General features: G+C 49.9%; 1 protein-coding gene and 1 long non-coding RNA gene across 2 annotated transcripts in view; both read left to right on the top strand.

The window, feature by feature from the left end:
* LOC105739526 overlaps nucleotides 1–8363 on the top strand; it is a 37643-nt gene extending 29280 nt beyond the window's left edge. Inside the window, exon 4 of the long non-coding RNA XR_001115460.2 lies at nucleotides 7856–8363. This is a non-coding gene — a long non-coding RNA (uncharacterized LOC105739526). The remainder of the gene's footprint in view (nucleotides 1–7855) is intronic.
* Nucleotides 8364–8942: 579 nt separating this feature from the next.
* On the top strand, nucleotides 8943–15352 carry CALHM3 (calcium homeostasis modulator 3). The gene is made up of 3 exons (XM_030802354.1): nucleotides 8943–9431; nucleotides 11640–11895; nucleotides 14470–15352. The coding sequence occupies exons 1-3, from the start codon at nucleotides 9145–9147 to the stop codon at nucleotides 14959–14961; spliced, it is 1035 nt and encodes a 344-aa protein (XP_030658214.1). The 5' UTR covers nucleotides 8943–9144; the 3' UTR covers nucleotides 14962–15352.
* Nucleotides 15353–24648: the final 9296 nt, after the last annotated feature.

Consider the following 24648-nt stretch of genomic DNA (forward strand, 5'->3'; position numbering starts at 1 on the left):
AGTTGTGAAGATGGTGTTTAAAGAAGGCCTACAGGCTTTCTCGGGGGAAAGCTGGACACCCCATGGGGACCAGGCCAGCTGGCCCAATGCTGGCCGCCACACAAGCAGGGCTAACTTATTGGAAGAGGTGACTGTGCAGGGAGGTAGCAGGGATGAATCCCAGCCCCTTCCTGTGCCCCACAGACAAACTTGCCCTCTGGGAGGTGGCCCCGGAATCCAGGATCAATTGTGAGGTCTTCATAGACCCCCAAACTCTTATTTTGGAGCCCAACCCTGTCAGGCCAAATGTACTGAAATATACCACATTCCACATTAAACATAATTTTCTTGCAGTAAACATTTTGAAAGGATTTTTACAAATTCGGCTTTTGGAATCACTGGATGACAAGGGACTCACTGAATTTACAACTGGTTTTATTTCTAAGCAATCATGCGTGTGCTGGATGTCTTGCCAAGTGAGAAAAAAACTATGTTTGTCTTCAAATATAATGAAATGTTTATGAGTACTACATTTAGCAATTAATGACATTGATGCAACAAAGGCATTTAAGTGAACATTTATTAATTTTGGTTTGAAGTTTTCCTTTCATAACTTGAGGACAGTAATGCTTTTTTCTGGTCTCAAGCAGATGCTTTAAAAGTTCATAGGCTTAAGTACCCATAGCACCCATGGAAAAAATCCAGACCTGAGGCCAAGCACTCCTAAGACTGTATCTGAAAGGACAGAAGGAGGTTCGTCCACGAAGCAGAAAGGAAAATGCCCAATGCTGGCCGGGCACAGTGACTCACACCTGTAATTCCAGCACTTTGGGAGGCCAAGGTGGGCGGATCACCTGAGGTCAGGAGTTTGAGACCAAGCCTGGCCAATATGGCAAAACCCCATCTCTACTAAAAAGATGAAAAATTAGCCAGGTGTGGTGGCTCATGCCTGTAGTCCCAGCTACTTGGGAGGCTGAGGCAAGAGAATCACTTGAACCCCGGAGGTGGAGGTTGCAGTGAGCTGAGACCCCACCACTGCACTCCAGACTGGGCAACACAGCAAGACTCTATCTCAAAAAAAAAGGGAAAAAAAAGAAAATGCCCAATGTCGGAAAGAGGACAGTGTGTCTCCATCTGAGAAACTTGTGTACTGACTTCAAAGTCCAGCATCAGTTGATCTATCCCAGGGCCACTTGCTCAGATAATTGTGACAGGTGACATTTCTGAAGCACTTACTCATATGTCCCAGGCCTTGGTCTAAGCACTTCAGATGCATTAGTTCATTTAAGTCTGGAAACAACCCTGTGAGATAGGCACTATTTTTGTTCTTGTTATTATTACTATTATTATTCCTATTTTACAAATAAAAATCCCGAGGCTTGGGGAGGCTAAGTCACTTGCCTAGGAGCTGATGGGGGAGGCATGGAGGCACAGCCCTAGGACAGCCTGAGTCCTGATTCCCATGATACTGTGCCTGCACCAGGGTGGAAGTCCTTCGTGTCCCCAGCCTGAGGGAGGCACCTGTGGCAAAGGAGGCCTCCTCACTGAGCTCCTGAACCAGCCGCCTCCTGCTTGAGGACACCTAAGATGCCTGGTGGCTTCAGCTCAGCTTTCTGGAAGTTAGCCAGGGATCACACAGCTACTGATGAACACAAAACAGAGTAAAAAAACAACAAAATCAAAGAAAGATGCTCGAAATGGCTGCAGTACCCCCAGCATCCTCTTTTCTCTCACAGATGTTTTAAGTGGCCTTTACTTGGCAGAGTGGCCCTTCCAAGAATGTTACAAAGACCAGAGAATCATAAAGGAAAAGTATGATAAATATGACCACATAAAAATGTAACACTCCTTCATGGCCAAAGTTGAAAGACAAATAGGAGTCAGGAGGCATCTCTCCAAGAAGCCAGCAGCCTTAAATCACACCAAATGCCTTTAGCGTGAGGCCCAGGACAGGGAGCAGACTTTTCTCCAATTGCTGCTGGCAGTGTGACATCTCCCTTTCATGCACCCTTCCCCAGAGCAGTCCCAGAGGCACACCCAAGGGCAGCTCTCTTCCCAGGGACGATAGCTGGTGGAAGGTTTTCTCTCAGCCAAAAGAGCAGACCTGCTGTGTGTCCTGCCTCTTCCTTCCTCTCACCCCAGTTCCTCCCTCCAGCCACCACTAGGTGACACCACAACTCCATTGGAATCCCCTTTGTCTCTGACAAACGTTTTTGGGGAGCCCTCAAGCCATTCAAAACACCGTAAAAATGTTTACCAGAGCCAGGCACGGTGGCTCACACCTGTAATCCCAGCACTTTGGGAGGCCGAGGCTGGTGGATCACCTGAGGTTGGGAGTTCGAGACCAGCCTGACCAACATGGAGAAACCCCATCTCTACTAAAAACACAAAATTAGTGGGGCATGGTGGCGCATGCCACCGAGTAGCTGGGTGGTGCATCCCAGCTACTCAGGAGGCTGAAGCAAGAGAATCGCTTGAACCCAGGAGGTGGAGGTTGCAGTGAGCCGAGATTGCGCCATTGCACTCCAGCCTGGGCAACAAGAGTGAAACTCCATCTAAAAAAAAAAAAAAGTTTATGAGGCCAGGTGTGGTGGCTCATGCCTGTAATCTCAGAACTTTGGGAGGCTGAGGTGGGTGGATCTCTAGAGCCCAGGAGTTCAAGACCAGCCTGGGCAACATAGTGAGAACTCATTTTTACCAAAGAAACAAAAATTAGCCAGGCGTGGTGGTGTGCACCTGTAGACCCAGATACTCAGGAGGCTGGGGTGGGAGGATCACCTGAGCCTGGGGAGGTTGAGACTGCAACGAGCAGTGATCACACCACTGCACTCCAGCCTAGGCAAGTGAGACCCTGTCTCAAAACAAAGATAAATAAATGAATAAATGTTTACAGATTGCTCTTTTCCTCTTTCAAAATGAAAAGAGTTTTGCTGGGAAAACATATACCCTTATAGTTTCCATTGGCCACTTCATGGTAAAGAAAATATATCGTTGAGGAAACTGGCCCCCTCTTCAATCACTGAGATGTTCCCCTCTGAGTATGTGCCCCTCACTGGGGCCACTTTTCACCTTTCATCCTGAGATGGGGTCTCTGGCAGCAGAGGAGCTCTCCCTGTCATGGTGACCGTAGGACAGAAGGCCAAAGCTCCCTGCAGAGACTCTCTCCCAGGACTGAGGTCGAGGCTCCCCAAACTTCAGCTGAGTCACAGTCCTCCGGAGCGCCCCTACTCACACCGGGATGCCCCCTCTGGCTGTGTCCAGTTACCCAGTATGGGCATCTGCGTGAGCCCAGCCCCTGGCACTCTGCAGATGCCTAGGGAACATCTGTCACTACATGGCCAGAGCTTGAGGGTGTGTAGTCAACAACAGAGGTTCTTCCTAGCCTGGCCCTCTGTGCACCTGATCACCCCCAGAGCTGAAACTCTATCCAGGTGCCCTCTTCCCCCAAAGCAGCCTGCCTGTCTTTGCCCCCAGGTCTCTGCATTTGGCCCAACATGTAGTGTCACATGCTATGGTTGCAGGATCTCCTAGCCAGAACACCAGCCCCGCTCTTCAGGGTCTGGAAATGTCATTTCCATTTGGGCAGAAAATCTACCTTTATAGTTTCTTAGTCATGTAAGAGAGGGAAGAGAAAATAATATTCTAAAATTCAGGCTTATTTATCTCTTCTTAGAAATACAGGAGTTAAAAATGTATTATGGTAGGGCACCATGGCTCACGCCTGCAATTCCAAAACTTTGGGAGGCCGAGGAAGGAGGATCACTTGAACCCAGGAGGCTGAGGCTACAGTGAGCCATGATCGTGCCACTGCCTCCAGCCTGGGCAACAGAGTGAGACCCTGTCTCAAAAAGAAAAAATAAAAGCAGTATTATCAACCAGGGAAACAGTTCCATGTTCTGTTCCTCAGTCAGAAACAATGTTAAGATTTAAACCTGATTATTTTGTTTTATGTCAATAATAATACTTTAATCTTATTATTATTATTATTATTTGAGATGGAGTCTCTCTCTGTTGCACCCAGGCTGGAGTGCACTGGCGTGATCTCGGCTCACTGCAAGCTCCGCCTCCCGGGTTCACGTCATTCTCCTGCCTCAGCCTCCCGGGTAGCTGGGACTACAGGCGCCTGCCACCATGCCCAGCTAATTTTTTGTATTTTTTAGTAGAGACGGGGTTTCACCATGTTAGCCAGGATGGTCTCGATCTCCTGACCTCGTGATCCACCTGCCTTGGCCTCCCAAAGTGCTGGGATTACAGGCGTGAGCCACCACGCCCTGCCAATTTTTTTGTATTTTTAGTAGAGACAGGGTTTCACCATGTTGGCTAGGCTGGTCTCGAACTCCCGATCTCAGGTGATCCGCCCGCCTTGGCCTCCCAAAATGCTGGGATTACAGGCATAAGCCACCACACCTGGCCTGCTTCATTCTTTTAATGGCTGCATGGATCCCATTTTATGGCTGTGTCATATTTTATTTAAACAGTCCCCTGTTGATGAAATTTAGATTGCTTCCAGTTTGATTGTCATTAAAAGAGCTATAATGAACATTCTTGTTTGTTTATCATGGCTCCTTCTGCAAAGCTACCCATGGGATGAATACAGACTTTGTAATTACTAAGTCAAAGGGCATGTGTATTTAAATTTTTGCTTTAAATGTATTGCCAAACTGTTCCACGAAAAACCTACCCATTTGTACTCCAACCATAGATGTATGAAAGTAGCTATTTCCTTAAGCCTCATCAACACTGGGAAGTATCAATCTTTCAGTTGCTAACAATTTGGCAATTTTTAAAGGCAACTGGTGGTTTCATTTCTTATTTAATTACGAATGAGGATTAGAATTTTTTCAGGATGTTTGGTCGCTTTTCTCTCTCTCTCTCTTTTTTTTTTTTTTTTTTGCAAATAACCTGTTCAAATCCTTTACCTATTTTTCTATAGGATTGTTCATCTTTTGTATTGATTTATATGAGCCTTCTGCAAATTAAGAAAAAGAAGCCTTTGTGTGGCAAATACCCTTCTTTCAGTTTGTTATTTTTATTTTGTTTATTGGTATGTTTGCCCATAGAAGCGTCTAATTTTTATGACTCTTTCTTGTCCATCTTCTCCTCTACAGCTACTAAATTCTGGGGTCTGTTCACAAAGGCCTTCCTTAGCCTCTGATTATGAATAAATTCACGTATGTTTTCCTGTAGAATTTTTATGATTTTAATTTTTATGTTGAATCTTTGAACCATGTGAAAATTATTTTGGTATGAAGCATGAAGTAGAGATTGCTCCCGAATGGGTAGCCAGTTGTTCCAGTGCCATCTGTTAGATGGCCCCATTTCATTTCCAGCCTCTCTCCGCCCTTAAGGCTACGCGGCTCTGTGGAGTCACCAGAGTGGGGCCCACAGAAGTGCCACGTTGCTTTCCCCAGGTCTGCCAGGACCCCTTAAAGGCCTGTGTCCTCAGGGAAGCAGAGAATCAGGCCACCGAGAGACAGAAAGGGCACCACACTCTGTAATAGACACAGAACAATAGTATCCCAGTCCTGAGAAGTGGGACACATGTTCAATGCCTTCCCTGTGAAGGAAAAAGAAGAGAAAGAACCTTCAGGGGAGGGCATACTCACCATATACAAAGTAGGAAGACGGCTACACCCGTATTTATGAAAACACACATGCGTACACACACCAAATATGTACACATGCACTACACACATACACATACATTTGTACGCACATGCATGCACAGGTACATAGACACATCTCTCACACATCACATACAACGAGTTTCTCCAGTAGGGGGCATCTAGTCCTAAACAGCCCTCTCAATAACAGGAACTCCAGGAATGGTGAAGCCAGTGTTTCTCAAATAATATCCAGACTCCTTTGCAAAGATCAAAAAAAATCTGGAAGACCCCCAAGAATATATCTGCAAGACTCCAATTTGAAAATAAAACAAAATAACATGAACAAAGTACCAAAGATTTATTCTATAAAGATCTTCCAACTGCAAATTAACACAGATTTGCAACTGGTTTATTTTTTTAAAAAAAAGATTAAATCATTATTAAAAAAATGTAATTTTTTTTTTTTAGTCTCTCTTTGTCGCCCAGGCTGGAGAGCAGTGGCATGATCTGGGCTCACTGTAGCCTCCGCCTCCTGGGTTCAAGCAATTCTCATGCCTCAGCCTCAAGAGAGGCAATTCTCAAGCCTCAGCCTCCCAAGTAGCTGGGATTACAGGCATGAACCACAATGCCCAACTAATTTTTTTGTATTTTTAGTAGAGATGGGGTTTTGCCATGTTGGCCAGGCTGGTCTCAAACTCCTGAGCTCAGGCAATCTGCCTGCCTCGGCCTCCCAAAGTGCTGGGATTACAGGCGTGAGCCACCACCCCCGGCCAGATCTGCAATTTAATATCTTTCCATATGTGTGAGTAAAAGAAGCCTTTCTCCATTTATTGCTCCCTCTAGTTCTCCCTCTACTAGTTCAGCAGGGCCAGGCTCCAGGCAATAAAATGGGATTCTCCTTTTTGCCTTTTCCTTTTATCTTTTTATGTTTTTCCAATTAAAATGTTTTATGATTTTTACTGGAAATAGTTAAAAATCATTATTATGATTATAATAATGATTTATTATGTATACTATTATAAAAGTAGACAATTCAGAAAATAGAGATTTTTTTTAAAATGTAAGCCATCCCCTCTCTTTGACAGATAATATCCCTTTTGTGGTGGGCTTCTTTCTGGCCTGTTTCTTTGCTGAAGTATTTCCTGTAAATACCCGGCAAGGGTCAGCCCCGCTGCAGTCACTCAGCACCTGTTGCCCTGCAGGGCTCCAGGGACCCAGGCTGACCTGGTAGCTCTGTCTTACCTCTCAGAGGCTGGAGCTGTGAAAACGTTGGCCCGGAGTCTTTGAGCCAGTTTTCTTCAAAGTGTCCTTCCAGAAGCATTGTCTATTGTTTTCTGAACTCTCAAGGTTAGAATGGCTGGGGACCCTTAGGACACTCTATCCCTCTCTGAGACTAGAATGGGATTGAGGGGTGCTCACGACCCTCCCAGCCCAGTTCCCTCCCTGCCTGCTCCGCACCAGCCCTGCTGATTCAGGGTCACGAAGTCTGGCCTTGGGCCAGGACAGTCCCCTTTTCTGATCAGCAGCCCAGTGGGTGACTAAGGCTGAAAGGCACAGATGGAGGATCCCAGCTTCCTCCCTGGCTCTGTCCCCGCCAGGGTATGTGACCTCCAACAGCCCCTCTGGGACTGTACCCACCTGAAGATGTGATGGTGATTGTCCTCCTGGCTTGAAGGGTTTCTCACCCCTGCCCCGCCCTCTCCTCCAATCAGAGTCAGACTCACAGGGCCGCTGGTGGCTCTCCCCGTCTTCTCTAGTGCCTCATTTCCCTCACACAGGGAAATCTGTCTCATAGGACCCAGAGTAACATACAAATATGGAAAATAAAAATACTAAGTGGCCGGGCTCAGTGACTCACGCCTGTAATCCCAGCACTTTAGAAGGCCAAGGCGGCCGAATCACCTGAGGTCAGGAGTTCGAGACCAGCCTGACCAACATGGCGAAACCCATCTCTACTAAAAATACAAAAATTAGCTGGGCGTGGTGGTGGCTGCCTGTAATCCCAGCTACTTGGAAGCTGAGGGAGGAGAATCACTTGAACCCGGGAGGCAGAGGCTGCAGTGAACCAAGATCGTGCCACTGCACTTCAGCCTGGGTGACAGAACAAGACTCTATCTCAGAATAATAATAATAATAAGTAAGACCCAGGTTTCTGTCTGTCTTCATCAGAAGTACAGACCACACAGATGGTCACGAAATTTGCAAGACTTATTTGGGATGATCTGACTTAAAATATGGGCTAAGTGACCTTTACAAAATTCATTTTGCAGGTTTCAGGGGTCCCTCAAACATCTGGGCTGTCATCCTTCAGAAAGGCTGGAACTGAGACACAAGGAGAGACCTAGTGACGTCGGAGAGTTAGGAGAAGAAGCAGTGATTTCAAATGCATGCCCCTCACACGAAAGAAGGGCGGGGGGGAAAGCCATGCAAGTGTGTGCGTGGCACTTGAGCAGCCTCTCCCATGGGCACCCAGTGGTTAATGCACAATGGTTAGCACGTCTCCCAGGGAGGCCATCCCCTTCCGCTACCCCTTTCATGGCAAATGCTGAAACATGGTTGAAGACCCCTCTCAAGGGTCTTCTCTTCCAGGAAGCCTTCAGTCGGAATAGGTGCCCCTTCTGGCTCCTCCTAGCCTGAAAGCCAACATGAAATCTCCCTGGGCTGAGCTGAGTCATCATATTTCGTTGTTGTTGTTGCTGTTGTTTTACTACGCCTCTGAGACAAGTTCAAAGTCATGCTTTTGATCAAGACCAGAAAATATACTTTAGCTCCCTCAGCATCTTTGCCTCACCACACCCAGAATTTTTTTTTTTTTTTTTTTTTTTTTTTTTTTTTGAGATGGAGTTTCACTCTTGTTGCCCAGGCTGGAGTGCAATGGCATGATCTCGGCTCACCGCAACCTCCGCCTCCCAGGTTCAAGCAATTCTCCTGCCTCAGCCTCCCTAGTAGTTGGGATTATAGGCATGTGCCACCACGCCCAGCTAATTTTTGTATTTTTAGTAGAGACGGTGTTTCTCCATGTTGGTCAGGCTGGTCTCGAACTCCCGACCTCAAGTGATCCGCCCGCCTCAGCCTCCCAAAGTGCTGGGATTACAGGTGTGAGCCACTGCACCCGGCCCACACCCAGAATTTGCCTGTCCCCCGAAGGAAGCTCCAACAGCTGTCAAGCCTGAGCATCCAGACCCTAAAGCAAAGAGAAATGGGCTGGGAGGAATGGAGTGACAGGGCGGGGCCCATTTGCCTAGAGGTGCTTTGGGCTGCCTGGTCACAGAGGGTGACTCATTCCCCCAGAGAGGAGGGGAGTGGCACCAAGGGACCATTGGGCTGGGCAGGGGAGCCTTTGTGGAGAGAGCCTGTCCCTGCCTTAAGTGCCTGCTGGACCCTGGGAGCCTGGGCTGGGGCCTGCGCACTCCTTCCTCCTTGGCCCCTCAGGCCCTTGGAAGCAGAGAGAGAACCTCTTGCAGATCCCAGGCTCATCCCCGGTGCAGCAGACACCAAGAAGGTGGCCAGAGCCTCACTGAGTCCACCCGACGGCTGCCCACCCACCCAGGCAGGAGCCATGGATAAATTCCGCTTGCTCTTCCAGCACTTCCAGTCAAGCTCGGAGTCGGTGATGAATGGCATCTGCCTGCTGCTGGCTGCGGTCACCGTCAAGCTGTACTCCTCCTTTGACTTCAACTGTCCCTGCCTGGCGCGCTACAATGTGCTCTACGGCCTGGGCCTGCTGCTCACGCCCCCGCTCGCCCTGTTTCTCTGTGGCCTCCTCGCCAACCGGCAGTCTGTGGTGATGGTGGAGGAGTGGCGCCGGCCCGCAGGACACCGGAGGAAGGACCCAGGCATCATCAGGTGCGGTCCCACACCACTCAGTGACCCATGGGCTTTGCCAGGGGCTCCCCAACCACCCCGCAGGCACTGCCAAGTGCACCCCCAAACCCCAACCATCCTCATTATCAGGGGATTCTCCACCCACCCTACAGGTACTGCCAGGTGCACCCTCTCCTTTCCCCAACTAGGAACTGTCGGCTCACAGAGAGCCACTTGCCAGTTTCCACTCTGGAAACATATTTCTGTTCCTATCATTTGTCACCTTTCCATGGCCAGTGCTGTAAACATAGGAATGACACAGGATTCCCAATTACCCAGGCCACTCTAGGGGCTGCGGGAAAACTTCCTCTTTGCCCTCTGAAGTTCTGCTGAACATCAACTGACAAAAGGCAGATTAATAAGAGAAAAGGCATACAAATTTATTTGATTACCATTTTGTGTGCCACAGAAGCCTTCAGAATAAAGACCTAAAGATACAGGGGAAATGGTTCATTTTTAAGCTTAGGTTCAACAAGGTCTGGATAGCCACACAGAAATAGAATTGGATAAAAAAAGGGATGAACTAATATTATAGACGGAGTGGGGAAACTCAGCAAGGCCATCTAGGTTCTTCTTGGCCTCTCTATACAGCGTTCCTTTCTCCCAGACACGGGGCAGGACCCTCTCTAGAAGGGAGTCTTATGACCTACAATGAAACTAGGTAGGTCAGATCATTTCTTTACGGCCAGTTTTTAGACAGAAAGGTGGGGGGAAGTTAGAGTCATATTTTTAGGTTTTATGGTGGCAGCTTTGGAGAAAAGGGGTTCTGGTTTCTATGACCCACCTTGGGGAAGATGGATTCTAGTTTCTATGGCTAGCCTTGGGGGAGCATAAGGAGCCAGAGATTGGGTGGGGGGGCCAGGCACGGTGGCTCACGCCTATAATCCCAGCACTTTGGGAGGTCGAGGCGAGTGGATCACCTGAGGTCAGGAGTTTGAGACCAGTCTGGCCAACATGGCAAAACCCCATCTCTACTAAAAAATACAAAAAATTAGCTGGGCATGGTGGTGAGCACCTGTGGTCCCAGCTATTCAGGAGGCTGAGGAAGGAGAATCACTTGAACCTGGGAGGCGAGGTTGCAGCGAGCCGAGATCGTGCCACTGCACTCCAGCCTGTGCGACAGAGCAAGACTCTCAAAAAAGACAAAAAAAGAAAAAAACAAAAGAAAATGCTAAAGCCACCACTGCCTAGAACATATTTACAGCTCACACTGGGTAGGCCACGCACGCACACGACTGGCACACACCATTAGATGTTTTGTGTACAATCCAATTCAGAAACAACATCTGCATCCGGTGCACCCGCAGCCTCTGTTCCATGTTCTCAGGGATCACATCTCCCTGCAATTCAGCTGTGCAGGGTGGGTCACAGGCACTGGGTGTGCCCTTGGCCTTTTCCTCTGGGGTCCAGTGGGCACAGCTCCACTGGGCTCCTGTCCTGTGGCCAACACCCAATTGAGGTCACTACAGGCAGGGGCAGAGTTGATCTGGAAAGGCGCCTGAGGCCGGTCAGAGGGTGGACTTCTGGGATGCCTTGTGGGTAGGGGTGTTAGAGGTGCTGATTTTGGAGGGTTACTGGGCAAGGCTGTCTTAGCTTAGGCTCTCCTCCAAAAGCAGGCTCTAGAAAGAATGTGATAATAAGTGGGCAACTGGGGCTTAATCCTTCAGGGGACCCCCTAAGGGCATGCATAGAACACAGCTCAGAATTGTCCCACTGAGGATTTAAGAAGCTGGGATATTTATCCACAAGGCCCCATCCCTCTGGGGTTGAAGGTTGATTTGGGGGTTAACTTTTCAGTGCTTCCAGCCTACCCCTCTCTGGAGCAAAACATCCTCCAAAGCCCCAGGGGCAGAACAATGCAGGTGCTTGAGGTAGGAGGCCCTCAGGCCCTCCAAGTGAATAGAACCAGTCACTGCAGCCACAGATGCCTCTGGCATGGGCAGGGCACCAGCAGTGCCTGCTGCAAGGCCTAGGGCAAGAGGAATACCAACTCCTCAGTGCTCCAGTCCTGGGGATCCCAGGGGCCCCAGCCCTCCTTCCTCCCTGCCTCTGTCGCTGAGACCTCTACACTGGGAGCTGCAGTCTGATGTAACCCAGCCTGGGACTTCCCAGCAGTCCATCCTTACATCTCCCCTGCTGCAGCTGACTTCCAGCTGCCCCCTGTGACCCCCCTCCTTCCTCTGCTCCCAGGTACATGTGCTCCTCTGTGCTGCAGAGGGCGCTGGCCGCCCCCCTGGTCTGGATCCTGCTGGCCCTCCTTGACGGGAAGTGCTTCGTGTGTGCCTTCAGCAGCTCTGTGGACCCTGAGAAATTTCTGGACTTTGCCAACATGACCCCCAGCCAGGTACAGCTCTTCCTGGCCAAGGTTCCCTGCAAGGAGGATGAGCTGGTCAGGGATAGCCCTGCTCGGAAGGCAGTGTCTCGCTACCTGCGGTGCCTGTCACAGGTAACTGGGGTGATCCTCCCCCGGCTCTTGCACCCTCACCAGTCCCCCGCACTGGTTCTGGAGTGGGGTGGGGGGGTGGTGAGGCGGGACAGATGATGGGCTCAGCCCATTCCCAGGAGGCAGGGAAGTGCTGGAGACCACTGCTCTGCCTTGCTCGCGCCCACTGCGCACCTTCTTCCCACCCATGAGAAATCATACTGATTTCCACTTATTGGGCATTTATGTGCCAGGCACTGCAATGAGCATTTTATATGCATTATTTCATTTACTCTGTGGAACAACCATTATCATCCCATTCTCCAGGTGAGGAAGCAGGCTCTGAGAGTTTAGTTCATAAGGCCAAAGTCACACAGCTTATAAGAGGCAGAGCGGGGATCGGAAGGAGTGTCATTATTCCTCTTCACCACCTTCCAACAATGTAGGCTCTCTCCAGATGCTGATCTTCCCAAAAGGCACCCACTCTATTATCCTGGGGGACAAACCCCAGCTCTACCCCCAGCCTAGACTCCAGATTCCACCACCACTGCTCCTAGAGCCCCAGCACTGAGTTGTGTCCACCAAAAAGTATTTATGTGAACCCAGTACACACGGAGCACCACTAGGGTTATAGATAATACACAGCCCCTGCCCCTTGGGGAGTCTGACAGGCTCATGGGCTGGCCAATGGTGCGGTGGAGGGAGGACCCGGGTGCAGGATGCACTTGATTCTGGCTCAGACTGTGACCTTGGCCATGGGACTACTCCTCTGGACCTCAGTTTATCACGCAAAATACAGGGGAGCTTGATCTCCTCCATCTTGATGGTCCTTGTAAGCTTCAACACTCTAGGCTTTCCCTAGTTCGGTGGAAAGAGCATGGAATTTGCAGTGAGACTGGGGTTTGAACCCTGACTAAGCTGTAAATTATCAGTCATGTAAAGTTTAGCAAGTTGTTTGGTTTTCTGCTCTCGTGTATAAAATACTCACCTTAAATTTGGTGATGTGGGGGGAGTCCTGTGAGATGCCAAATGAGAGAGATTTATAAATCGTGGAAATCACTTCTGTAAATGATAAGGATTCAAATATGTCCCTGTGATTTAGAGACGTGACTTCCCTGCTCCGGGTCCACATAATTGCATCAGGTCTCAAGCTGGGCCTTAAAGAGACTATGGCTTTGGAAGGTAGAGAGGAGAGAGAGGAGTCTGCCAGGTGTGGGCCCCAGCTTTAGAGAACTACTTCAGTTTGTCCTCATTCCTGGCTGGGAACACTGTCCCTGTTCATATTGTGTGTCACTGTCATCCAGCCTTCAGTCTTGGCCCTCAAAGTCAGGTTGGGTGTCCCTCCTCTGGACTCCCTCTCTATGACAAGTACCCAGTCATCGCCTATTTAATCACCTATTTCCTCCACTAAGGTATGAGCTCTGTGAGAGCAACGACTGAGCCCCTAGTTCTTAGCACAGTGCCTCCCACAAAATATAGCATAGTGGATGCCTAGATGGGAAAATAGACAGATAAGCACACACAAGGATGACAAAGGACTGGATAAAAAGATGAGGGGGGCTGGGCGTGGTGGCTCACACCTGTAATCCCAGCACTTTGGGAGACCGAGGCGGGTGGATCACATGAGGTCAGGAGTTTGAGACCAGCCTGGTCAACATGGTGAAACCTCGTCTCTACTAAAAATACAAAAATTTGTTGGGCATGGTGGTGCACGTCTGTAATCCCAGCTACTGGGGAGGCTGAGGCAGGAGAATGGCTTGAACCCAGGAGGCGGAGGTTCCAGTGAGCTGAATCACACCATTGTGCTCCAGCCAGGGCAACAGAGCAAGACTCCATCTCAAAAAATAAAAATAAATAAATAAAAAGATGAGAGGATGGATGATGGATGGTTGGATGGGGGGGTGGATGAGTACCTAGATCGAGGGAAGGAAGGAGGAGCATATGAGAGCATGAATGAATGGGAGAAGAGATGGATGGATGATGGACAGATGGAAGGATAGGAGCTTGACTGGATGGGAAGATGACGGATTTACAGTAAGACAAAAGGATGGACGATTGGATAGGTGGAGAGATGGTTGAATGGGTGGATGGATGCAAGGATGAGAGAATGAATGGAAGGGAGGATAGATGAATGGATGAAGGATGGTTGGCAGGACGGATTACTGAATAGGAAAGTGGATAGATTTGAGGAAGGATGGATGGGAAATGTAAAATGAGGGACTTTGGAATACCTTTGCCACACTATACAGGACAATTCCTCAAGTAGCAGATGCTCTAAGAGTTAATTCAATTTACAAGGACACAGGGATACAAAAGAGGACATGTAATCTGATGATCACACGATTTTGTGTTCATTCTTCTCAATTTATTTTATTTGGTCCCATTTCATTCAATACTCTGATTAATGAATTATGATGTTTGGAGTGGTATACTGCAGTTAAATTCTCTAAGGAGTATTTGAATCCATTGGAAAATGAAGAATATTATTATGTAGACATGATCAAATTAAATGTGCTACATTCATATACATATTCATAAATACATATGCATAGGATTAAGCCCCACTCACAACTAACCTCGGGCCTCCTTACTTTGCAGGCCATCGGCTGGAGCGTCACCCTGCTGCTGATCATCGCGGCCTTCCTGGCCCGCTGCCTGAGGCCATGCTTCGACCAGACAGTCTTCCTGCAGCGCAGATACTGGAGCAACTACGTGGACCTGGAGCAGAAGCTCTTCGACGAGACCTGCTGTGAGCATGCGCGGGACTTCGCGCACCGCTGCGTGCTGCACTTCTTCGCCAGCATGCAGAGTGAGCTGCAGGCGCGGGGGCTGCGCCGGGACAATGCAGGCGGGAGCCTCGAGCCCCCTGCAGTGCCTGAGCCCCCAGAAGACCTGGACAGTGGAAGTAGGAAGGCCCACCTGCGCGCAATCTCCAGCCAGGAGCAGGTGGACCGCCTCCTAAGTACCTGGTACTCCAGCAAGCCGCCACTGGACCTCGCTGCATCCCCCGGGCTCTGCGGGGGTGGCCTTAGCCACCGCGCCCCTACCTTGGCACTGGGCACGAGGCTGTCCCAACACACCGACGTGTAGAGTCCTGGCCAGGCTTGAAGTGGCAGTGTTCACAGGTGAAATGCCGTGCTGACAAAGGTCTGGAGTCTTTCCAGGCCGTGGGGACCCCAGGCAGCACCCTAACTCTTGTTAGCCTCCTTTTTAAAGTAGCCCAATCTCTGCCTAGTTTCTGGGTGTGGCCTCCAGTGTGCTTCACAAACTTTAATGTGGACTCGGTTCACCGAAGGCCTTGTTAAATACAGGTTCAGACGGTGTAGCCAGGACCGAGTCTGAGATTCTGCATTTTAAACAAGCTCCTGGAGGCTGATGTGCTTTCGGTCAGTGAACCAAACTTTGAGTAGCAAGAATCTAAATAAATCTGCCATGGGTTCTGGGTTCCAGATGTCAATTCTAAATAACAATAATGACCTTAGTCTGCTGCCTCGATAATTTCAATTGTGTAATTGTCTTTTTTTTTTTTAATTTGAGACGAAGTTTTGCTCTGTCGCCCAGGCTGGAGTGCAATGGTGTGATCTCGGCTCACTGCAACCTCTGCTTCCTCGGTTCAAGCGATTCTCCTGCCTCAGTCTCCCGAGTAGCTGAGACTACAGGCATGCGCACCCGGCTAATTTTTGTATTTTTAGTAGAGACAGGGTTTCACCATGTTGGTCAGGCTGGTCTCGAACTCCTGACCTCAGGTGATCCTGAGGTTGACCCTCAGGTTGACCCACCTCGGCCTCCCAAAGTGCTGGGATATACAGGCGTGAGCCACCATGCCCGGGCTTGTGTCTTTAATTCTCTGCGGTTTCTAGCAGCTTATACCAAGGTTCTCATAGCAAGTTCTAGCAAGCTCTGCTAGTTGAGTTCCTCTTGAAACCACTAGTTAGTGCCTCTTGCTGGCTATTACAGATGACTACTTTTATATTTTCCTGTTGAGGGGATATTTCTGTGTTTGAATGTCAAGGGGCTGACTCTCCCAGCTGCTACCTTCCCAGGCCCCACCAATTCTGGCCAACCAAAGCCGAGCAGCCCTGCCTGGGTCCTCCTCCTTCAAGATGCAGTTCCTCTCAGCCTTCCACTCTCTTGCAGCGGGGGCAGGCCACTCCTCCCTCACCTTCCAAGCACCACGTGCCCCACCGCTAGCCTGAGCCCTGGGCTCAGCAAGGTCCCTTCCTAAGATGACCCCCTCCCCTAGACATTCCCAGGGGTATCTACTGCTGCCCTTAGCAAGAGGTTGGCACCCTGGTGAGGATTTCCTCAGAGCAAAGTAGGAGTGTGGGGTCTAGCTCAGGGACAAAAACCCCTGACATGCCGGTGTTCGTTCTGCTGGAAAAACTGCCACTCCAGGCCAGGTGCAGTGGCTCACGCCTGTAATCCTACACTTTGGGAGGCCGAGGCGGGTAGATCACCTGAGGTCAGGAGTTTGAGATCAGCCTGGCCAACATGGTGAAACCCCGTCTCTACTGAAAATATAAAAATTAGCCGGGCGTGGTGGTGGGCACCTGTAATCCCAGCTACTCAGGAGGCTGAAGCAGGAGAATAGATTGAACCCGGGAGGCAGAGGTTGCACTGAGCTGAGATCGCGCCACTGCACTCCAGCCTGGGCAACAAGGGCGAAACTCTGTGTCAAAAAACAAAAAAACAAAACTGCCACTCCATCTCTGGCAGCCCGAACAGGAAGGGTTTGGGGAAGATTTAGCCTTTGCTCTCCTCTGAGCCTCTGCCCCTCCTTGATGACTCATCCAGCCCCCACTCCCTACCCCCACCCCCAGACACCCTGCGGTCGCCTCCATCAGCACAGATGGTGGCCACAGGAAGCAGACCCGGGTTCACCCCATGCTTTTCTACTTCCTCAGCACCCCAGGAAGTACAGGGGCCCCTGGATGCCCCCCACCCTGGAGCCTGCCCCCTTCATCAGACAACTTTTGTGCTCCTGGGCTCTTGACAAGAGACCTTGTGAGACCAGAAAATCCCTGCAGCTCAGCCTCCCCCCACCTACTGGCTGTGGTCAGGCCATGCAAATGTCTGAAATAGCGCTGGGTTGGGACCTGGTTTAGGCAAAGCTTTAGCAGTGATAGGGTAGGGAGGAAGGAGGGGGACCTTGGCGGTGGCCCAGTCTGCATGAGTGAGGTCCCAGCCTGGGGAAAGGAGGCTCAGGGAGGCTGCTTTGGGCTCCAGGGAAGCAGCATCTGGAGTAAAAGTCACCAACAGCAATCGATACGCTTACCTTCCTATACTGAGCACTTATAGAGCACCTACTGCATAGAAAGCACTGTGCCAGGGAATAGGGAAGAGAGAATACACCGATGACCTGCCCCTGCCCTCAAGGAGCTGTGCTTCCTTGTGCTGAGGAAGTAGAAAAGCATGGGGAGGACCCGGGTATGCTGTCTGTGGCCAACATCTGTGCTGATGGAGGCCATAGCAGGACGTCTGCAGGGTAGGGATGGGGGAGAGAGGGAGTCATCAGCAAGGGACAGAGGCCTAGAGGAGAACAAAGTCTACATCTTGGCGCTTTATTAGGGGGACAGAGGTGGGTACAGAAATTATGAGAATCCAAAGCATAAGATGTAAGTGATCTAATAAAGGCAAACCAGGTGCCACGGGGAGTTAGCAGGGAGAAGGAGGCTGTCAGTGGGGCGGGGGCTGAGGGGTGAGGGAAGGCTTCATGATGAAGGTGCCATTTGAATGAGTCTTAAGGATGGGAAGGATTTGGACATGTGGAAAGAAAGATGGAGGGAGGGTGCAGGGCATCTCAAGGGAAGAAATAAGAACAAAGGCATAGGCTGGGCACAGTGGCTCACGCCTGTAATCCCAGCACTTTGTGAGGCTAAGGCGGGCGGATCACGAGGTCAAGAGATCAAGACCATCCTGGCCAACATGGTGAAACCCCGTCTCTACTAAAAATACAAAGCTTAGCTGGGCGTGGTGGAGCATGTCTGTAATCCCAGCTACTTGGGAGGCTGAGGCAGGAGAATCGCTTGAACCCAGAAGGTGGAGGTTGCAGTGAGCCGAGATCACGCCACTGCAACAGCCTGGTGACAGAGCAAGACTCCGTCTCAAAAAAAAAAAAAAGGAACAAAGGCATAAAGTTGGGCAAGGGGCAGAGCATGTTCTATTTATTTATTCAGCAGATACTCACTGAATGCCTAGAGTGGCCAGAGAGCAAGACAGACAGTCCCGTCTTAATGGAGCTTTGAGTCTGGAAGTGGAGACAGAGATATAACAAGTGAACAAAGAGCCAAGTGGAGAAGCATGCAGCCAGCCTGGCAAAAGCAAAAGACCTTGGCCAGAGGGCCCAGGAGTCCCATCAAGCCACGTTCCCTGAGCTCGGTACCTGGGAATACATTCTCTTGATCCTCTGTCCTTGACAGCCTTCAAATGTATCTTTCATCCTCTTCTGTCCCCAGTGTGGTTTCAAACCCCTGACCGTGTCCTGTATGTGGACCTTCTTTGGGAGACACAGTGGCAAGCCAGACAAGGCAGGAATGTACTGGAAGCATGGGCATTGGCTGTTCCAGTCCCCACCCTCATGCTGCCTGGGCAGCTGCAGTCCCCATCTCAGCTAGGATTGCAAGAGGAGGGGAAGATGGCAGGAGACTTGATTTAGCTCAGGACTTTGACTTTATCCTGCTGGCAATTGGGAATGAGAGACAAGTGCTTGGTGGCAAGGTCAGGAAGAGTGATGATATTTGGGGTTCACCCGTGTGGAGAGGATGCTGAAGCTGCAGAAATGGATAGGGCCATCGAGAAGAGGGGCTTGTGTGAGATGAGGAAGGACTAAGGCTTTTAACGTTTTGGAATAGGAAGAGGAGGCAACAAGGGAGAGAAAGGGTTAATCACAGAGGCAGAGTCCAGAGGCAGGCCAGGGAGGAGAGAATTCCTAGACAGGGGAAGGAGGACCAACAAACCTAGTGGAGCTTCTGAGCAACCGATCAGGGGGAGGACAGAGGGAAAGTCACCGGTTATTGCCAACTTCCCAGGGGAGGGGACTGCTCACCCAGGGAGGTAGTCCTGGCCAAGCAGACGGGTAGGTTTCTATACGATTCATATAAATTCCTGGGCACCTGCCCCAATTTGTGACGATGACACAAGAGAGACCTTCATCATCCCCATATGGGGAAGGGCACTGGGACCCAAAGACTACAATGGGAGCAGAGAAATCGTGTCCACACTAACATACTCCCATTTCCAAGGCTCTCATTGAAAATGAGAGTCCGGCCAGGCACAGTGACTCATGCCTGTAATCCCAGTATGTTGGGAGGCCAAGGCAGGCAGATCACTGGAGCCCAGAGTTCAAGACCAACCTGGGCAAGATGGCAAAACCCCATCTCTAAAAAAAAAGAAGATGGCTGGATGCGGTGGCTCATGCCTATAATCCCAGCACTTTGGGAGGCTGAGGCGGGTGGATCACCTGAGTTCAGGTGATCGGGACCAGCCTGGCCAACATATAGTAAAACGCTGTCTCTACTAAAAATACAAAATTAGCCAGGCATGGTGGCGCACACCTGTAATCCCAGCTACTTGGGAGGCTGACGCAGGAGAATTGCTTAAACCCAGGAGGCAGAGGTTGCAGTGAGCCAAGATTGCACCATTGCACTACAGCCTGGGCAACAAAAGCAAAACTCTGTCTCAAAAAAACAAAAATAAAAAAGAAGAAGAAAATGAGGGAGTTCTCTGTTTGGGGCTCAGCTCTGCCCAGCCCTTCGCAGCCACATGAGATGACTTCTCCCTGCCTATGCTGACTGGTTCTGATGGAGGAGGCTGAGGCATGTGGGATGGGGAGAGGTCCCTGAGGGTCTAGAGGAGGCCAGTGGGAGGTGATCTGGTGGCAGCTGCCACGGCAGTGAGCTTTGTACAGGCATTTCTCCCCCAACTCATCTCACAGAGCTGTGCCGTCTCAGAAGTGTACTGTCTTATCTCTTCTCACAGAAGTGTACAGGTGAGTGCTGTCTCCCTTTTGTGTCTGAATTCTTGCCTCCCTACAAATTTATCTTGGTCCAAGATTCACTTCTTTTCTTCATTCACTTGTTCATGTATTCCTTCATTCACACTTATTAACTGAGCATCTTTTATGTACTAGGCACACTGTGCTAAGCATCGGGCATATGGTAGTGAATAAAACAGATGAGGACTTTTAGCCTTTATGGTACAGTGGGAGCCCCTAGATATTAAATAACCCACCCACCTCAAAAAGTAATTACGATTGTATTCAGTGCTGGAAGGGGAAGTACATCCAGGGGGCTCTGAAAGCCTGTATCCTGCAGGACTGGTCTCAGCAGAAGGTTCAGGAAGGCCTCTCTAAAGAAGGAACTGTAGGGGAGGGAAAACTTTGCCTTCACCCAATGAAAATTCACTGAAAATCACTGACAAAAAGCAGATCAACAGGAGAAAAGCATACATATTAATCTGATGCCAGAGTTTTTAGGATGAAGACCCAAAGACACAGAGGAAATGGTCCATTTTTATGCTTAGGTTCAACAGAGTATGGAAACAACAACGCAGAAATACGACTGGACAAAAAAGATCTGAGCTGATGTTACAGACTTGGGGGGAAAGCTCAGTAAGGCTTCCGTTTAGGCTCTCCCGGGCCTCTCTGGGCAGCACTTCTTTCTCCCATGGGACAGGGGGAAGGGGATCTTGTGACCTGCAATCTCACAAGGCAGGTCAAATCATTTCTTTATGGCCAGTTTTCACACAGAAACGTTGGGGGTGGGGATTAGAGTAATTTTTCTTTTTTTTTTCTTGAGACAGAGTCTCTCTGTCACTCAGGCTGTACCGCAGTGGTGAGATCTCAGCTCACTGCAACCTCCGCCTCCCAGGTTCAAGTGATTCTCCTGCCTCAGCCTCTTGAGTAGCTGGGATTACAGATGCCTGCCACCACGCCTGGCTAATTTTTGTATTTTTTAGTAGAGACGGGGTTTCACCATGTTGGCCAGGCTGGTCTTGAACTCCTGACCTCAGGTGATCCACCCACCTCGGCCTCCCAAAGTGCTGGGATTACAGGCGTGAACCACTACCTGCTGGGGCTAGAGTAATATTTTTAGGTTGTATGGTTTTAAGGCTGGCTTCTGGGAGAAAGGGGTTCTGGTTTCTATGACCCACCCTGGGGAAGAGGGAGTCTAGTTTCTATGGCTAACCTTGGAGGAAAATGAGGGGCCAGAGACAGGGGCACAGGTGAGGGTCAGAAAGAGTCCTTTGCTTCTGAGACCTTCATTTCAGGGTATTGTTTCTCTGAGCCCCAACACAATCATTACACTGAGACCTTAAGGATTCACAGGAATTTCTCTGCTGAGAATAGGGGAAGAAGTATTGCCGGAATGTGCAGAACCTGTGCAAAGGCCTGAGATGAGAAGGGGCTTGTCCTGTTTGAGAAACTGAAAGCAAACTGGTCAGCTGGGGAGGAGGCATCAGGAGGAGAATTACCCTGGTACCAGCTCTCACATGGTCATACAGGCCCTGTTAAGGATTTTGGACTTAAACTGTTGGAGGGAATTAAGTAGTAATTTAGTCAGATGTTCACTTTTAAAAGATTCCCCTGGCCACAGCCTGGGAGTGTCTTGATAGGGGCCCATGTGAATTGTAGAAGGCAGGCAAGAACTGATGGGGCTTGGATTAGGGAGAAGATGGAGAAAAATGATAGATTAGAGGTATTTCAGAGTTAGAATGGACTCTGGGTGTCTTGCTTAAAATCTCACACATAAACATTGTATTAGGCTAGGCTAGGCTGGGAATGTAAAATAAAATACACTAGGCTGGGTGTGGTGGCTCATGCCTGTAATCCCAGCACTTTGGGAGGCTGAGGCAGGCGGGTCACCTGAGGTCATGAGTTTGCGACCAGCCTGGGCAACATGGTGAAACCCCGTCTCTACTAAAAATATAAAAATCAGCTGGGGGTGGTGGTACACGCCTATAGTCCCAGCTACCCGGGTGGCTAAGGCAGGAGAATCGCTTGAACCTGGGGGGTGGAGGTTGCGGTGAGCTGTGATCGTGCCACTGCATTCCAGACTGGGCAAGAGAGCGAAACTCCATCCCAAAAATAAATAAATAAATAAATAATAAAATACAGTAAAAATAAAAGTGTCAGTAGCTTAACACAATAAAGATGTATTTCTCACTCAAGCAAAACCTGATGTAGTTAAACAGGGAAGGGAGGTTGAAGAAGGGGGATCTGCCCCACACAGTCGCTTGGGGACCCAGCTGACACCGCCATCTTGTGATGCCACCATCAAGACACATGACATGGCTGGGTACAGTGGCTCACGCCTATAACCCCAGCACTTTGGGGGGCCGAGGCAAGGGAGGATCCATCGAGGCCAGGAGTTGAGACCAGCCTGGGCAACATAGCAAGACTCTATCTCTACAAAAATTACAAAAAAAAAAAAAAAAACCCTAGCTGGGCGTGGTGGTGCACACCTGTAGTCCTAGCTACTTTGGAGGTTGAGACTTAATGATCTTTTGAGTCCAGGAGTTCAAGGTTACAGTGAGCTATGATTGTGCCACTGCACTCCAGTCTGGGAGACGGAGCAAGAACCTGTCTCTAAATAAACAAATAAAAATTTAAAAGACCCACAGTATTTCCCAGAAGCAGGTCCTGAGAAAAGGAAATGAGTGCACATAGCTTATAAGGAAGTTGCTTCCAGGGAACCCTGCAAGGAACAGAAGTGATACTGGAGAGGGAAGAAAGCCAACCAAGGGTAGAGCCGCCAGCCAGTTACCACCGTGGGCAACCAGAGCATGATCCCACTGGGCAGATCGAGGAGAGCACAACACGAGTAACCGCTCCCCAGGAATGAGTAGGTGGCATGTCTCCACCAATCTCTGGCTGTCACTGGCTAGGGCACTAGCTGGGCACCTCCAGGTTTCCTTGGGCCAAATGTAAACCCAGTGCCAGAAAAAAAAAAAGCCCTCAGGCAGACAGTCTGGGCTGTTTTTAGTGAGCAGCCTTTAGAAGATAGTGGTGAAAGGCTGGGTGTGATGGCTCAAGCCTCTAATTCCAGCACTTTGGGAGGCCAAGGTGGGCAGATCCCTTGAGGTCAAGAGTTCGAGACCAACCTGGCCCACATGGTGAAACACCATCTCTACTAAAAATACAAAAATTAGCCAGGCATGGTGGCAGCCACCTGTTGTCCCAGATACTTGAAAGGCTGAGACAAGAGAATCACTTGAACCCAGGAAGCTGAGGTTGCAGTGAGCTGAGATCACACCACTGCACTCCAGCCTTAGCAACAGAGTGAGACTCCATATCAAAAAAAAAAAAAGAAAGAAGATAGTGGTGAGGGCTGAGGGGAGTGGGCAGGGCACAGAGGTGTCTGTTACATCTGGCGTCCAGGGCCACCCTCAGGGAAGAATGGGAAGATGGTAAAGGATGAGGGTAGATTCTGCACCAGAACTCAACTCAGGCACAAGGCCCCAGCCTCCCTGGCACAGAGGCTGAGAATTATAAGGGAACACGTGAATGACTTGGTGAGTGCTACCATTTTGCCACAGCGTACACCCCCATAGGGTTTGGCTGATGAAGGAGAACGTAGCATTTTATCTTTCTTTTTTTTTTTTTTTGAGACGGAGTCTCGCTCTGTTGCCCAGGCTGGAGTGCAGTGGCACAATCTCGGCTCACTACACACTCCGCCTCCCGGGTTCACGCCATTCTCCCGCCTCAGCCTCCCGAGTAGCTGGGACTACAGGCGCCCGCCACTGTGCCCAGCTAATTTTTTTGTATTTTTAGTAAAGACGGGGTTTCACCATGGTCTCGATCTCCTGACCTCGTGATCCGCCTGCCTCGGCCTCCCAAAGTGCTAGGATTATAGGCGTGAGCCACCGCGCCCGGCCAGCATTTTATCTTTCTTAGGTAGAGACTTCATACCTCTGATAAGCCAGCCTACCAGCACCTGAGATGCCTTGGCAGCCACATTTGCTGTTGGCTCCTGCCTCCTCCACTGCCCCAATCTCTGGATGCACCCCACAATCACACTCTCCTAAGCAAATTGGGCATTTTCCTAAAAGTACGGCACCCGCTGTCCCCAGGAGCCTCCTTTGCATGCTGCTTTTCATGACACCCCTAACTCCTCCAAACTAGAGGGCACTCACCAGCTGCGCCCTCTGGGTGCCTGGACAACAGCCCCCCAAGGCCAGGAAGCAGGAGGCGAGTGTACATCCCACAGTGGTGACCATGGCTGAGTTTGCCACCATGCTCCAAAATGTGTGTGACATCCTGCTTTTTATTTATTTAGTCGTGACCTGGGAGTTATAGGGAAGAGATGGAGAAGGCACTAAGCACTGATAAATGCACCACCGAAGACCTCTACTGAAGTTAAACAGAACCATGGGCCCCCAGGAGTCCACCGCCTAATGTCCAGAACCTGTGAATATGTTACCTTCCATGGCAAAAGGGGCTTTGCAGATGTGATTAAATTATGGATTTTGAGATGAGGAAATGATCCTGGATTAGCCAGGTGGGTCCTGCATGTCCTTATAAGAGAGAGGTAGGGCCCGGCACGGTAGCTCACGCCTGTAATCCTAGCCCTTTGGGAGGCTGAGTGGGGAGGATCACCTGAGGTCAGGGGTTCGAGACCAGCCTGGCCAACATGGTGAAACCCCGTCTCTACTAAAAATACAAAAATTAGCCAGGTGTGGTGATGCATGCCTGTAGTCCCGGCTCCTCGTGAGGCTGAGGCAGGAGAATCACCTGAACCCAGGAGTCGGAGGTTGCAGTGAGCTGAGATCGCACCACTG

Source organism: Nomascus leucogenys, chromosome 3 (genome assembly GCF_006542625.1).
Source record: "Nomascus leucogenys isolate Asia chromosome 3, Asia_NLE_v1, whole genome shotgun sequence".
Lineage (NCBI taxonomy): Eukaryota > Metazoa > Chordata > Mammalia > Primates > Hylobatidae > Nomascus > Nomascus leucogenys.

Coding starts and splice junctions, on each gene's coding strand:
- CALHM3 (XM_030802354.1), top strand. CDS start 9,145: ATGGATAAATTCCGCTTGCTCTTCCAGCACTTCCAGTCAAGCTCGGAG. Junction 9,432..11,639: donor AAGGACCCAGGCATCATCAG/GTGCGGTCCCAC, acceptor CTCTGCTCCCAG/GTACATGTGCTCCTCTGTGC. Junction 11,896..14,469: donor ACCTGCGGTGCCTGTCACAG/GTAACTGGGGTG, acceptor CTTACTTTGCAG/GCCATCGGCTGGAGCGTCAC.